At 45.3% G+C, this 15,462-nt stretch overlaps 2 protein-coding genes across 3 annotated transcripts in view; both read left to right on the forward strand.

Moving 5' to 3' along the window:
• The window catches only part of LOC129839233 (pancreatic secretory granule membrane major glycoprotein GP2-like), a 44,776-nt gene extending 41,265 nt beyond the window's left edge, over positions 1-3,511 (forward strand). Inside the window, exon 12 of the mRNA XM_055906545.1 lies at positions 3,425-3,511. Within this exon, the coding sequence (XP_055762520.1) occupies positions 3,425-3,511 (87 nt within the window). The remainder of the gene's footprint in view (positions 1-3,424) is intronic.
• Positions 3,512-3,752: 241 nt separating this feature from the next.
• On the forward strand, positions 3,753-14,552 carry LOC129840016 (guanine nucleotide-binding protein G(I)/G(S)/G(O) subunit gamma-5-like). 2 transcript variants are annotated; one of them, XM_055907810.1, is made up of 3 exons: positions 3,753-3,940; positions 10,385-10,511; positions 12,906-14,552. In XM_055907810.1, the coding sequence occupies exons 1-2, from the start codon at positions 3,851-3,853 to the stop codon at positions 10,508-10,510; spliced, it is 216 nt and encodes a 71-aa protein (XP_055763785.1). In that variant the 5' UTR covers positions 3,753-3,850; the 3' UTR covers position 10,511; positions 12,906-14,552. The 2 variants fall into 2 exon arrangements, with proteins under 2 accessions (XP_055763785.1, XP_055763784.1); XM_055907809.1 differs by having other exon boundaries at positions 3,755-3,940; positions 12,903-14,552.
• Positions 14,553-15,462: the final 910 nt, after the last annotated feature.

Genomic DNA, 15,462 nt, shown 5'->3' on the forward strand with positions numbered 1-15,462 from the left:
TTTACTGCATACATTTTCCCTGACACCCAAGAGTAGTCATTACACTTTGAATGCTTAGCCGGACAGGAAAATGGTCCAATTCACACACGTATCAAGAGAACATCCCTGGTCATCCATACTGCCTCTGATCTGGTGGACTCACTAAGCACATGCTTGGTTTGTAAATGATGTCTGAGCCCCTGGCTATGCGTAAGTTTTAAAAACTAGAAAAGGGTGCAGCCTGGTTTGCTTTATAAGGAATTTGAAAAGATTTATACTTTAACTTTTGATACTTAAGTATATTTTAGCAATTACATTTACTTTAGATACTTAAGTACATTTTGAACCAAATACTTTTAGACTTTTACTCAAGTAGTATTTTACTGGGTTCCATTCACTTATACTTGAGTCATTTTCTATTAAGTTATCTTTACTTTTACTCAAGTATGACAAGTGGGTACTTTTTCCACCACTGGGTTAAGACTGTATTCTCTTGTATCAAATGGAGCAGATCCCTTGGCTTTAATGTCATGGTAGGGGACACAATGGTTACTGCCAAAGATACTGTAAGCTACCTTGGATGGAAGTTAGATAGTCACCTATCTGTACCACATCCATACTGTAATGCAATTGTTTTATGCATTAAAGAAAAAAGCATCAGTGTTTCTGCACAGTCATTGCATGGGTCACGTTCAGTCTCCAGATAGAAATGCCAGGAATAGAGCCGACATGATTCATTGTTTTACATATCATAGAGACATGTTTGTTCTACATAACGTTCTGGAACCTTCAGATAGAAATAATGTTGTGTCCTGCTGAACACGCCCCTTGTCTAGGCCGTGTGTGTTTTTATTGCACAAATCACGTCTACAAAACGGATGAAAGTGCAGACTACAAAGCTTAGCATAGGATTTTACAAACATACCTTGACGTACATCCCACAGGTGTTTTATAACTCTGTTGGTTTCTTAGCCTCTAGCCTAGTTTCTAATGACCATCTCTGAACGGAACATAAGAAACGTGTACAGGAATTAGTTTTTTCTTGGCAAATCATGAATGTTAATCATGATTACCTGGGGGGAGGCTACGCTGTAGTAGATGTGACAGACTCAGGGCAGACAGTGATTTGGAGGCCCATGTCTATAGAGAGCAATAGAAATGGTGTATTTTTGTAGGCACCAATGCTAGTCGGAACTAAGAAACTCAAAAATGTCCTACTGGCTGATTCGTTGGACACTGCACGTATATAACTACTACCAGTTAGCTAGTCGGAAATGTGAGGTTTTTTTCTAGTTACGACTATCATGTGAAAGCAGCGCAACTGCCATGCCTCGTTGGCCAAAGCCTATGGGACAATTCATGTTTTTGGGGGGATAAATGGTGAAAATAAGGTCTGTGCCTTGACTAATTAAGAAAATACATAGATTTTCTGTCAGACATTTAAATCGCTCAAAAAATGTATTACAAACTAACAAGCCTGTCTGAGGGAAACATTTGGATCAGCTACGCCTATGGGTCTCCTTTCGATAGGTTACCAGGTATAGTGATGCACATTAGCAGGACAGTCATATTGTTACTGGTCTCCTTTCGATAGGTTACCAGGTATAGTGATGCACATTAGCAGGACAGTCATATTGTTACTGGTCTCCTTTCGATAGGTTACCAGGTATAGTGATGCACATTAGCAGGACAGTCATATTGTTACTGGTCTCCTTTCGATAGGTTACCAGGTATAGTGATGCACATTAGCAGGACAGTCATATTGTTACTGGTCTCCTTTCGATAGGTTACCAGGTATAGTGATGCACATTAGCAGGACAGTCATATTGTTACTGGTCTCCTTTCGATAGGTTACCAGGTATAGTGATGCACATTAGCAGGACAGTCATATTGTTACTAGGATAAACTGTATATTGGTATTAACAGATACAATTAGAGTTATGGGCTTCTGAGATACACTGCCTGTCCTGGTCTGGTGGAACATCATTCTTCTGAGTGCACTCTAGCCTATACGTATCATCTTGATACAGAGTCCGAAACCCTCCCAGCCCACATCAATTCTCAGAATTTGAGACCCAGCCCAGTAAAAGCCTCAAGCATGAATATTAAGGCAAATTATGTAGGGCCTGTTTTATTTTGTTACCATAATTATATATATATATATATTAAATACATATTTTTAAATAAAGATGGTGGATAAATGAAGATAGCTTACTCAGGCCTTTTATCATTGAAAAACATTGTCAGTTCCGGACTGGGTGACTGCCATAGACACCAATGGAATAGCAACTGGGTTTGGTCTACTGTAGTTCATTGACTTCAATTAAACCGGGAAAAAAAGTGAGTGGGGTGTCTAGCTTCCGCTTCCGTCTCGGTGGACTGTTATGCCTAATGGTAAATCTGCCACTGAGACGGGCAATTACAGGCGTTTTCTGATAAAGCCATTTCTTGAGTTAAATTACACCCATTGATGCTCGTCATTGGTCCGTGGCCGTTTCTTTCGCATTGGGGACAACAGCTGTTGAAGACTGGCAATAGCTACGTTTCCATCCAATTGATTAAAGATTTTCATGCGAATATTCTCAAATCCGCATATAAAAAATATGCGCATTTTCCCAACAGACGGGTGTTTCATCAAATTGACTTGTTGCAGATAAAAGGCTGTGCGTGATGACGTGGTGCACATAAAATACCTTTTGCTGTAAAATTCCCCATGTACCAAATAAAATAAAGATAAATCACTTTTGCATTGGACCACACAGAATAGTACTCATCAATCCACGTGCTAAATTAAGTCACTTCTGTTTTCACCCGACTTCGCCATAGGCCAGGGAAGGAAGGTTCCAAATCGAATGCGATCAACTTTCAACTGGTGTAAAACGGGCGAGATTAATCGAACCTACTCACTGTAGTGAAGCCTAACCCGCCACGTCAGTTATCCTAACCTGCTATATAAACAAATAATTAGTGTCGAGAAACAGTCAGTCTCATTATCATCGGAATTGACCAGACAAGCACCAATGGGCGTTTCCTGCTGTCAAGAAACGATCACATCCAGAAACGCCCCGAATTGCGTTCTGCAATTACACCATATTGGAGACTGCGTAAATTACAAAGTGGTTACATGCACACAATAATACGATTATTGTGGATAGTCAGATTAATATAATAGTTCGTTTTAAAACGTTTACATGTTTTGTAAGAATAACGATTTCCCTAATAAGCCAGTTTATATGGCCACATCTGAAATCAGTCTACTGCTTTGCCTTTTGATAAATGCAGAAAATCGCCAATCAAAATCAACGTTCTACCACGGTGACCATGTTATCTTTGCGAAGACTATTTGATTCTGATTTAGGACATATAAAGACAATGTTTGTATGTGAAAATTGTTTATAAGATGCATACTTTCAGTTTTTCCGAACTCCTCTCATTCGCGCAAAAGAGCGAAGCTTCGCGCTACCGGCTGCTGGCACATCAGCAGACGAAATGCACCGCAGACCACGCCGATTATGCTGTTTACGTGTCCTAATAATGTTTTTGAATTGCTCAGAAACCCAGGTGTGTTAATCAACGTATGCTTACTTCGATCATGACCTTACGCCGATTAAGATAAGAAGAACAAGGTGTTTACATGACTATTGCCATACTCGGCCTTCATCCATAATCAGTTTAATATCAAATAGTTAGTGTGAATGTAAACGTACTTAGTGATCGATTGACGGACAACCAATTAGAATGTTGTTGTTGAGGAAACATTGTGTCGAGTGGGCGGGGAGAGAACGACAGACTGACTGCTTCACAAACTCTGACACTTTCACTCACAGTCGCCCTAGTAGGATAACCTACTTTCGCACTTCTGACCCTCGACATGTCAAACAACAACGCCAGCAGCAACTTGGTCGTCGCTCAGAGAGTAGTGAAACAGCTGCGGTTGGAGGCCAGTGTCCGTAGGATCAAGGTAAAAGGGATAGTAGCAGCAACACTAACACCAAACAAACACGGAAGAGCTGTTAACGACACTCCTGTCGCTGGGACAGCGTCGCGGCTTGGAGTAGGCTAGGCTAGTGACGTGAAACAAAGTAGTAAACACGACGTTACAATGATGCAAAGGTTGCTTTATGAAGTTGTCATGTTAGGTATAATACAGTCGTACATGTTGCTGCCTTGTATCAATGTTGTCATGTTACAAATGTCTATTGAACAGTAGGCTGGTCTACACCGTCGCCTCCAGTTGTACATGTTGCTACCTTGTATCAATGTTGTCATGTTACAAATGTCTATTGAACAGTAGGCTGGTCTACACCGTCGCCTCCTGTCAGTAGGCTAGTATTGTTGACATAGCCAAAAAGAATAAAGGCGATCAAATAGGAAAGTAATTCATAATTCCATCAACTTTTGCCTGCTATCGAGACAGTCCTAGGACCATGGTCCTGCATCGGTGGCCTAGTGAAATAGATTGAAAGTCGGGTCAGAGTGTAGGCCTATCTTGGATGAGTCAGTTCACTGACATTCCCACGGGTTAGTAATATTCCGAAGCCATTTTTTTCTTTCTCTAAGTTAACTTGTCTTATTACTGCCTCTGCCTGGTGTAGCTAGGCTACTCCTAGCTCCCGAAAACCCTTTTCCGCATGTATGGTTTTCAGCCATTACATTTGGCTCTATGTATGTAAACTACAATTCTTGAAGCTGTGCTTTAACGTCAATAATCATCGCTTTCGGAACCTATGCTAATATGCCCCTTTTCTTGTCTCAGAATATTTTAAATATAAAAATAAATAATAAATATACAGTTACTGTAGCCATAGACGCTGGTTGGTTAGGTGGTTGGGGAGGGGTTATGTCTACAGTAAGTGTATATTTTTTATTTTAAATATTATTTCTAGCTGACATTAAAGATAAGGGGCATATCAGCATATGTTGCGAAAACCGTTTCGGGAAATCGGTGATTAATGACGTGTGTATCTTATTGTAGCCATAGGGGGCGCCATTTCTCCCCGCTCTGCTGACCAGTATTTTGCTCAGCCCTTTCACGAGTAGCCTAAAAGGCCTAGTGCACTAATTTGATTTGATGGGGGGAAATATGAATGACCTTATAACTGATTTATCAGGGGTGCCGCAGCACGCCCAGGACCACTCCCCTTGGCTATGTGCGTTTCACACTATGTTGAGGTTAAATCTGACTAATTCTTGTATGGATGTCAACAACAATACTTGTTCACGTCACCAATCAACTGCATTAGTTTAACGACTGATTACCACCAATGATTTCTGTAAGCTAGTTATGCTACCAGTTTATACGAATGGTAGTTAGCAGCTGGAGCAGCTAGATAGGCCGCCACCTGTGCTAATTAGCTATGTCTTCCGCAAACAAGCGCTGTAACATGGCCATGTAGGAGCACTAACCGTAACTCTTATGGTGTGTAATCATTTACATGTTTTTTTTTAATGTATTTCTCGCTGAAATGAAAGATTTAATTTATTTATTTAACCTTTATTTAACTAGGCAAGTCAGTTAATAACAAATTCTTATTTACAATGCCAGCCTACCCCGGCCAAACCCGGATGACGCTGGGCCAATTGTGTGCCGCCCTATGGGACTCCCGATGACGGCCAAATGTGATACAGCCTGGAATCGAACCAGGGACTGTAGTGATGCGTTCCTTATGTTTCCAAAACGGTACCACAAGCGATGTGTTTTCATGTTTATAGCAAAGCATCAGGGCTCCTAACAAAGATCCCCTGGTCAGAAGACACTTATCGTCAATAAGCACTAGAGTAGTTAGCATCTATGAATGGGGTAGGTTGCTTCCTGTACAGGGCATGAAGTACTCTCTTCTTTGCATTGGAAATCCAGCTGTAGCCTAACTGTCGTTTAGTCACTAGAAAATGTATTCAAAACTTCTGTGTTAATCTGTTACTATGGAAATGAGTCTGTGTAGTAACACCAGTGCGATACAAGTTTTAATGTCACATGCACAAGAACAGTGAAATGCCTTTTTTGTCAACTCAAAACCCGACAATGCAATAATCAATAACAATGTATTACTAGAAAAAAAACACGTGAAATATCAAGTACAGGATAAAGTACAGTATGTAGGTCAGCATTCTATATACAGGAAATATTGAGTCAGTTCCAATACCATATTTACATGTGCAGGGATACTGGAGGGATGGAGGTAGATATGTATAGGGGACAGGGATACTGGAGGGATGGAGGTAGATATGTATAGGGGACAGGGATACTGGAGGGATGGAGGTAGATATGTATAGGGGACAGGGATACTGGAGGGATGGAGGTAGATATGTATAGGGGACAGGGATACTGGAGGGATGGAGGTAGATATGTATAGGGGACAGGGATACTGGAGGGATGGAGGTAGATATGTATAGGGGACAGGGATACTGGAGGGATGGAGGTAGATATGTATAGGGGACAGGGATACTGGAGGGATGGAGGTAGATGTGTATAGGGGACAGGGATACTGGAGGGATGGAGGTAGATATGTATAGGGGACAGGGATACTGGAGGGATGGAGGTAGATATGTATAGGGGACAGGGATACTGGAGGGATGGAGGTAGATATGTATAGGGGACAGGGATACTGGAGGGATGGAGGTAGATGTGTATAGGGGTAAGGGGACGGATACTGGAGGGATGGAGGTAGATATGTATAGGGGACAGGGATACTGGAGGGATGGAGGTAGATGTGTATAGGGGACAGGGATACTGGAGGGATGGAGGTAGATATGTATAGGGGACAGGGATACTGGAGGGATGGAGGTAGATATGTATAGGGATAAGGGGACAGGGATACTGGAGGGATGGAGGTAGATATGTATAGGGGACAGGGATACTGGAGGGATGGAGGTAGATATGTATAGGGGACAGGGATACTGGAGGGATGGAGGTAGATATGTATAGGGGACAGGGATACTGGAGGGATGGAGGTAGATATGTATAGGGGACAGGGATACTGGAGGGATGGAGGTAGATATGTATAGGGGACAGGGATACTGGAGGGATGGAGGTAGATATGTATAGGGGTAAGGAGACAGGGATACTGGAGGGATGGAGGTAGATATGTATAGGGGACAGGGATACTGGAGGGATGGAGGTTGATATGTATAGGGGACAGGGATACTGGAGGGATGGAGGTAGATATGTATAGGGATAAGGGGACAGGGATACTGGAGGGATGGAGGTAGATATGTATAGGGGACAGGGATACTGGAGAGATGGAGGTAGATATGTATAGGGGACAGGGATACTGGAGGGATGGAGGTTGATATGTATAGGGGACAGGGATACTGGAGGGATGGAGGTAGATATGTATAGGGGACAGGGATACTGGAGGGATGGAGGTAGATATGTATAGGGGACAGGGATACTGGAGTGATGGAGGTAGATATGTATAGGGGACAGGGATACTGGAGGGATGGAGGTAGATATGTATAGGGGACAGGGATACTGGAGGGATGGAGGTAGATATGTATAGGGGACAGGGATACTGGAGGGATGGAGGTAGATATGTATAGGGATAAGGGGACAGGGATACTGGAGGGATGGAGGTAGATATGTATAGGGGACGGATACTGGAGGGATGGAGGTTGATATGTATAGGGATAAGGAGACAGGGATACTGGAGGGATGGAGGTAGATATGTATAGGGGACAGGGATACTGGAGGGATGGAGGTAGATATGTATAGGGATAAGGGGACAGGGATACTGGAGGGATGGAGGTAGATATGTATAGGGGACAGGGATACTGGAGGGATGGAGGTAGATATGTATAGGGGTAAGGAGACAGGGATACTGGAGGGATGGAGGTAGATATGTATAGGGATAAGGGGACAGGGATACTGGAGGGATGGAGGTAGATATGTATAGGGGACAGGGATACTGGAGAGATGGAGGTAGATATGTATAGGGGACAGGGATACTGGAGGGATGGAGGTAGATATGTATAGGGGACAGGGATACTGGAGGGATGGAGGTAGATATGTATAGGGGACAGGGATACTGGAGGGATGGAGGTAGATATGTATAGGGGACAGGGATACTGGAGGGATGGAGGTAGATATGTATAGGGGACAGGGATACTGGAGGGATGGAGGTAGATATGTATAGGGGACAGGGATACTGGAGGGATGGAGGTAGATATGTATAGGGGACAGGGATACTGGAGGGATGGAGGTAGATATGTATAGGGGACAGGGATACTGGAGGGATGGAGGTAGATATGTATAGGGGACAGGGATACTGGAGGGATGGAGGTAGATATGTATAGGGATAAGGGGACAGGGATACTGGAGGGATGGAGGTAGATATGTATAGGGGACAGGGATACTGGAGGGATGGAGGTAGATATGTATAGGGGACAGGGATACTGGAGGGATGGAGGTAGATATGTATAGGGGACAGGGATACTGGAGGGATGGAGGTTGATATGTATAGGGGACAGGGATACTGGAGGGATGGAGGTAGATATGTATAGGGGACAGGGATACTGGAGGGATGGAGGTAGATATGTATAGGGGACAGGGATACTGGAGGGATGGAGGTAGATATGTATAGGGGTAAGGGGACAGGGACACTGGAGGGATGGAGGTAGATATGTATAGGGGTAAGGGGACAGGGATACTGGAGGGATGGAGGTAGATATGTATAGGGGTAAGGAGACAGGGATACTGGAGGGATGAAGGTAGATATGTATAGGGGACAGGGATACTGGAGGGATGGAGGTAGATATGTATAGGGGACAGGGACACTGGAGGGATGGAGGTAGATATGTATAGGGGTAAGGGGACAGGGATACTGGAGGGATGGAGGTAGATATGTATAGGGGACAGGGATACTGGAGGGATGGAGGTAGATATGTATAGGGGACAGGGATACTGGAGGGATGGAGGTAGATATGTATAGGGGACAGGGATACTGGAGAGATGGAGGTAGATATGTATAGGGGAGAGGGATACTGGAGGGATGGAGGTAGATATGTATAGGGGACAGGGATACTGGAGAGATGGAGGTAGATATGTATAGGGGAGAGGGATACTGGAGGGATGGAGGTAGATATGTATAGGGGTAAGAAGACAGGGATACTGGAGGGATGGAGGTAGATATGTATAGGGGTAAGGAGACAGGGATACTGGAGGGATGGAGGTAGATATGTATAGGGATAAGGGGACAGGGATACTGGAGGGATGGAGGTAGATATGTATAGGGGTAAGGGGACAGGGATACTGGAGGGATGGAGGTAGATATGTATAGGGGTAAGGGGACAAGGATACGCCATGTGATCCAGGGCGGTGCTATTGCCATACCGAGCAGTGATGCAGCCAGTCAATATGCAGTACGGAGCCCTTGTTTCCTCTGTCAGCTCTCCACTGTGTCGACACCTGTCATGTGTTAGTAGCATACAGGCCCGGGTTCCCAGATTAAACCTAGTGCTGGACTAAAAGCATGCTCCATTGAGATTCTCTATTTATAGCTCATTTTAATCCAGAACTAGGCTTGATATGTGTCTGGGAAACCGGTCCATAGTGTATATAGCTCCTGTATGGTTTTCGCTCCAACCCCAGTTGTAACCAACCTGGTTCAACGTATCAACCAGCTAATTATTAGAATCAGGTGCGCTAGATTAGTGTTGGAACGAAAACCTACAGGAGGGTGTCTCTCCAGGAACATGGTTGGAGTGAAAATACAGGAGGCTATCTCTTCAGGAACGGGGTTGGAGGGAAAATACAGGAGGCTATCTCTCCAGGAACGGGGTTGGAGGGAAAACCTACAGGAGGGTGTCTCTCCAGGAACATGGTTGGAGTGAAAATACAAGAGGCTATCTCTTCAGGAACGGGGTTGGAGGGAAAATACAGGAGGCTATCTCTCCAGGAACGGGGTTGGAGCGAAAACCTACAGGAGGGTGTCTCTCCAGGAACATGGTTGGAGTGAAAATACAAGAGGCTATCTCTCCAGGAACGGGGTTGGAGTGAAAATACAGGAGGCTATCTCTCCAGGAACGGGGTTGGAGTGAAAATACAGGATGCTATCTCTCCAGGAACGGGGTTGGAGTGAAAATACAGGAGGGTGTCTCTCCAGGAACGGGGTTGGAGTGAAAATACAGGATGCTATCTCTCCAGGAACGGGGTTGGAGTGAAAATACAGGAGGGTGTGTCTCCAGGAACGGGGTTGGAGAGCCCTGGTATCTAGGGTCAGTTTCCCGGACACAGATTAAGCCTGGTCCTGGACTAACTACAGCTTTTAATAGACATTCTCCATTGAGATCACTGTCTAGTTCAGGACTAGGTTTAATCTGTGTCTGGGAAGCCGCCCCATAATGCATCAGTCCCATTCATATATCTTCTTGTATTCTGTAATGAATAATTATTGTAATGAACCCCCAGGTGTCTCAGGCTGCAGTGGAGCTGAAGAACTACTGTCTGCAGAATGCTCACCAGGACCCTCTCCTGATGGGGGTACCCTCCAGTGACAACCCCTTCAGACCCCCCAAGTCCTGCAGCCTGTTCTGAGGTAGTCTAGAACACCTTCGTCCACTCTCCTCCTCTTCCTCCTCTTCTCGACAGGTCGCCTCAAGGTTAGAGCACTGGACCAGTAACCAAAAGGTCGCTGGTTCGGACACCGGAGCCGGAGCCGTGAAAAATCTGTCGCTGTACCCTTGAGCAAGGCACTTAACCTGAATTACTCCAGGGGCGCTATACAATGGTGACCCTGGTCGTGACCCCACTGGGGGAGTTGGGATATGCAAGAAACACATTTACATTACACACTTGTGTAACAGGACAAATATATGCCCCCACCCCCAAATTAAAGTCCTGCAGCTTGGTCTGAGGTAACCTAGTACACATTCTCCTGTCCTCCTCTTCCTCCTCTTCTCCTTCTCTCTCCAGAGTCCTGCAGCCTGGTCCGAGGTAACCTAGTACACATTCTCCTGTCCTCCTCTTCCTCCTCTTCTCCTTCTCTCTCCAGAGTCCTGCAGCCTGGTCCGAGGTAACCTAGTACACATTCTCCTGTCCTCCTCTTCCTCCTCTTCTCCTTCTCTCTCCAGAGTCCTGCAGCCTGGTCCGAGGTAACCTAGTACACATTCTCCTGTCCTCCTCTTCCTCCTCTTCTCCTTCTCTCTCCAGAGTCCTGCAGCCTGGTCCGAGGTAACCTAGTACACATTCTCCTGTCCTCCTCTTCCTCCTCTTCTCCTTCTCTCTCCAGAGTCCTGCAGCCTGGTCCGAGGTAACCTAGTACACATTCTCCTGTCCTCCTCTTCCTCCTCTTCTCCTTCTCTCTCCAGAGTCCTGCAGCCTGGTCCGAGGTAACCTAGTACACATTCTCCTGTCCTCCTCTTCCTCCTCTTCTCCTTCTCTCTCCAGAGTCCTGCAGCCTGGTCCGAGGTAACCTAGTACACATTCTCCTGTCCTCCTCTTCCTCCTCTTCTCCTTCTCTCTCCAGAGTCCTGCAGCCTGGTCCGAGGTAACCTAGTACACAATCTCCTGTCCTCCTCTTCCTCCTCTTCTCCTTCTCTCTCCAGAGTCCTGCAGCCTGGTCCGAGGTAACCTAGTACACAATCTCCTGTCCTCCTCTTCCTCCTCTTCTTTTCTCACCCCCTAATTCCTGCAGTCTGTTCTGAGGTAGTCTAGGACACCTTTATCCACTCTCCCCCTCTTCTCCTTCTCTCTCCAGAGTCCTGCAGTCTGTTCTGAGGTAGTCTAGAAAACCTTTATCCACTCTCCCCCTCTTCTCCTTCTCTCTCCAGAGTCCTGCAGCCTGTTCTGAGGTAGTCTAGAACACCTTTATCCACTCTCCCCCTCTTCTCCTTCTCTCTCCAGAGTCCTGCAGCCTGTTCTGGGGTAGTCTAGGACACCTTTATCCAATCTCCCCCTCTTCTCCTTCTCTCTCCAGAGTCCTGCAGCCTGTTCTACGGATGTACACCTTCGTCTCCTCTTTTCCCTCCCTCTCTCTTCTCCACTCTCTCCCCTGTTCCAGTCTCCTCTTCTCCACTCTCTCCCCTGTTCCAGTCTCCTCTTCTCCACTCTCTCCCCTGTTCCAGTCTCCTCTTCTCCACTCTCTCCCCTGTTCCAGTCTCCTCTTCTCCACTCTCTCCCCTGTTCCAGTCTCCTCTTCTCCACTCTCTCCCCTGTTCCAGTCTCCTCTTCTCCACTCTCTCCCCTGTTCCAGTCTCCTCTTCTCCACTCTCTCCCCTGTTCCAGTCTCCTCTTCTCCACTCTCTCCCCTGTTCCAGTCTCCTCTTCTCCACTCTCTCCCCTGTTCCAGTCTCCTCTTCTCCACTCTCTCCCCTGTTCCAGTCTCCTCTTCTCCACTCTCTCCCCTGTTCCAGTCTCCTCTTCTCCACTCTCTCCCCTGTTCCAGTCTCCTCTTCTCCACTCTCTCCCCTGTTCCAGTCTCCTCTCCTGTCTGGGTTTTAGGATGGGATAGATGCTGGTGAATTGGCAATATGTCAGATCCTCCTAATTATAATAATTATGTGTGTGGTTGATAGTGTTTTGTTTATTTACCATACCTCTCTGTGCCCCCCCCCCCCTCTCTCTCTTTGTCTCTGTCTCTTTCTCTGTGTGTTTCTGTCCCTCTCTGTGTCTCTCTCTCTCTCTCCCGCCACCCCCTCTGTCTGTCTCTCCCTCTCTCTGTGTGTCTCTCCCTCTCTCTGTGTGTCTCTCCCTCTCTCTGTGTGTCTCTCCCCCTCTCTGTGTGTCTCTCCCCCTCTCTGTGTGTCTCTCCCCCTCTCTGTGTGTCTCTCCCCCTCTCTGTGTGTCTCTCCCCCTCTCTGTGTGTCTCTCCCCCTCTCTGTGTGTCTCTCCCCCTCTCTGTGTGTCTCTCCCCCTCTCTGTGTGTCTCTCCCTCTCTGTGTGTGTGTGTCTCTCTCCCCCCACCCCCTCTGTCTGTCTCTCTCTGCAGCAGCAGTCAGTGTATGGAGGAGGAGTTGTTGCTGTATGTCCTATGAGGGACCCTTCCTCTTCTCTCTCTACTGCTGGTCCGTTTGTGTGCTGCAGCTATCCCAATGTTAACCTCTAGCCTGATCCCAGATCTGGCATGCCAAGGCACGAAAATGACCATATAGATGTTGGCAAGACCGCACAAACAGATCTGGGACCAGGCTAGACTGTCCATGTATTAAGATTAAGTCTAGTAGTGCCATTATACATTTATGTTCAGGATGTTGATGTGATATCCTATTTGTTATGATGATGATGATGATGACATTGTATTAGGGTTCTAACTTCCTGAAAATTCCCCAGTTTTCCAGAAATTCCTATTGGAAGATTCCTGGAATCAGGAGGGAATAAGTAGAACATCCAGGAATCTTCTACTGGAATTTCAGGAAAATTTGGAAAGTTACTGTAGTTCTGAAACCCTACATTGTATCTATGCACTGTACTTTCCATCAGTATGATATCAGCCTCTGACAGGCAGCCAGTGAATGTGCCTTTTGAGGTTGTCTCTTTGTGTCTCCCAAATAGCACCCTATTCCCTATATAGTGCACTACTTTTGACCAGAGCCCTATAGTGCAGTATATAGAGAATAGGGTGTTATTTGGAATGCAACTAATGTGTCCGACGACATGTACAGCACAATAAGGAAGTGACCAACAGTTGAATGTTTTAACCAGGGTATGTATTGATATTTAGCCTACAGTTCTTAGCCTATTGGCCTACATGCTGTCTTGTCACCTTCTATTGCTCGTGTTCCACATGCAGTATACTTCCTGGTACAAACTACCACACGGTACAGGTTGACATTCTCAACCCAGGGATACAGAACCATAGAATTAGAATATAGAATTCATGCAGAACACTAACCACATATTCCCCAGTTGTACTCTATACAAGAGACTGGCAGGTACATGTTTCTTTTAAACTTTCCTCTACCTATTTTATTTAAGGTTTTATGAAATAATCAGCCTTTTTATCGAAGGGTTCGTTCATTCGGTCATGATGATACTGATGTGATCTTAAATGTTACATTGTTGTGCCCTCCTGTACCTTTTTTTTAGGAAGACACTCCTGTCCTGGCCTTTCTCCCTGGAAATTCTCATGTCCTTCTCATGTTTTTCCACTGGCCTACATTCAGTCACCGATAACACTATAGCACGTTTTTCCACTGGCCTACATTCAGTCACTGATAACACTATAGCACGTTGTTCCACTAGCCTACATTCAGTCACCGATAACACTGTAGCACGTTTTTCCACTGGCCTACATTCAGTCACCGATAACACTATGGCACGTTTTTCCACTGGCCTACATTCATTCACCGATAACACTGTAGCAAATGGGAACGTATTTAACTAAGACAAACAACACTCATTTCCATATGCCACAGCTGGTGCTTCAGCTTGTATCAGATTACTGATTAGCCACATCACCATGACTGCCATTTTTATGATTCCATCAGCCTATATAAGTTTATATTTATATCGTGGAACTGTCTAGCCTAGCTACCTGCCTTGAATGAGGAGTTTTACTTTGATACCTGATGTACTGTCGATCCTCTGTGCCTTAACTTTGTAACTGTGTTTCCAACCTAGTAAATCACATTTACCACTGTGTGTGTGTGACTACTTTATGTGTGTGGGTGGTTCTCTGGATAGATTGTTGATGCCTAAACATTTTTGAAAGGCATACTTCCACTATGTGTGTGTGACTACTTTATGTGTGTGGGTGGTTCTCTGGATAGATTGTTGACGCCTAAACATTTTTGAAAGGCATACTTCCACTATGTGTGTGTGACTACTTTATGTGTGTGGGTGGTTCTCTGGATAGATTGTTGACGCCTAAACATTTTTGAAAGGCATACTTCCACTATGTGTGTGTGACTACTTTATGTGTGTGGGTGGTTCTCTGGATAGATTGTTGACGCCTAAACATTTTTGAAAGGCATTCTTCCAATGTGCCGACAAAGCAACAAAACAAACGTCAGTTCCTTGGCAGCAGGCCAGCATTCAGGAGTCACCTCTCCACTGTTGAGACTGGTGTTTGGTGGGTGCTATTTAATGAAGCTGCCAGTTGAGGACTTGTGAGGCATCTGTTTCTCAAACTAGACCGTCTAACGTACTTGTCCTCATGCTCAGTTGTGCACCGGGGCCTCCCACTCTTTCTACTCTGGTTAGACCACGTTTGCGCTGTTCTGTGAAGGGAGTAGTACACAGCGTTGTACGAGATCTTCAGTTTCTTGGCAATTTCTCAAATGGAATAGCCTTCATTTCTCAGAACAAGAATAGACTTACGAGTTTCAGAAGAAAGTTCTTTGTTTCTGGACATTTTGAGCCTGCAATCGAACCTACAAAATGCTATTGCTCCAGACACTCAACTAGTCTAAAGAAGGCCAGTTTTATTGCTTCTTTAGTTAGCACAACCGTTCTCAGCTGTGCTAACATAATTGCAAAAGGGTTTTCTAATGATCAATTAGCCTTTTAAAATTATAAACTTGTATTAGCTAACACAAAGCGCCATTGGA

This window comes from Salvelinus fontinalis, chromosome 40, assembly GCF_029448725.1.
Source record: "Salvelinus fontinalis isolate EN_2023a chromosome 40, ASM2944872v1, whole genome shotgun sequence".
NCBI lineage: Eukaryota > Metazoa > Chordata > Actinopteri > Salmoniformes > Salmonidae > Salvelinus > Salvelinus fontinalis.

Excerpts from the sequence above, each read along its gene's own strand:
- LOC129840016 (XM_055907810.1), top strand. The coding sequence starts at position 3,851 with ATGTCAAACAACAACGCCAGCAGCAACTTGGTCGTCGCTCAGAGAGTA. Across the intron at positions 3,941-10,384 it reads CCAGTGTCCGTAGGATCAAG|GTGTCTCAGGCTGCAGTGGA; the intron begins GTAAAAGGGATA and ends ATGAACCCCCAG.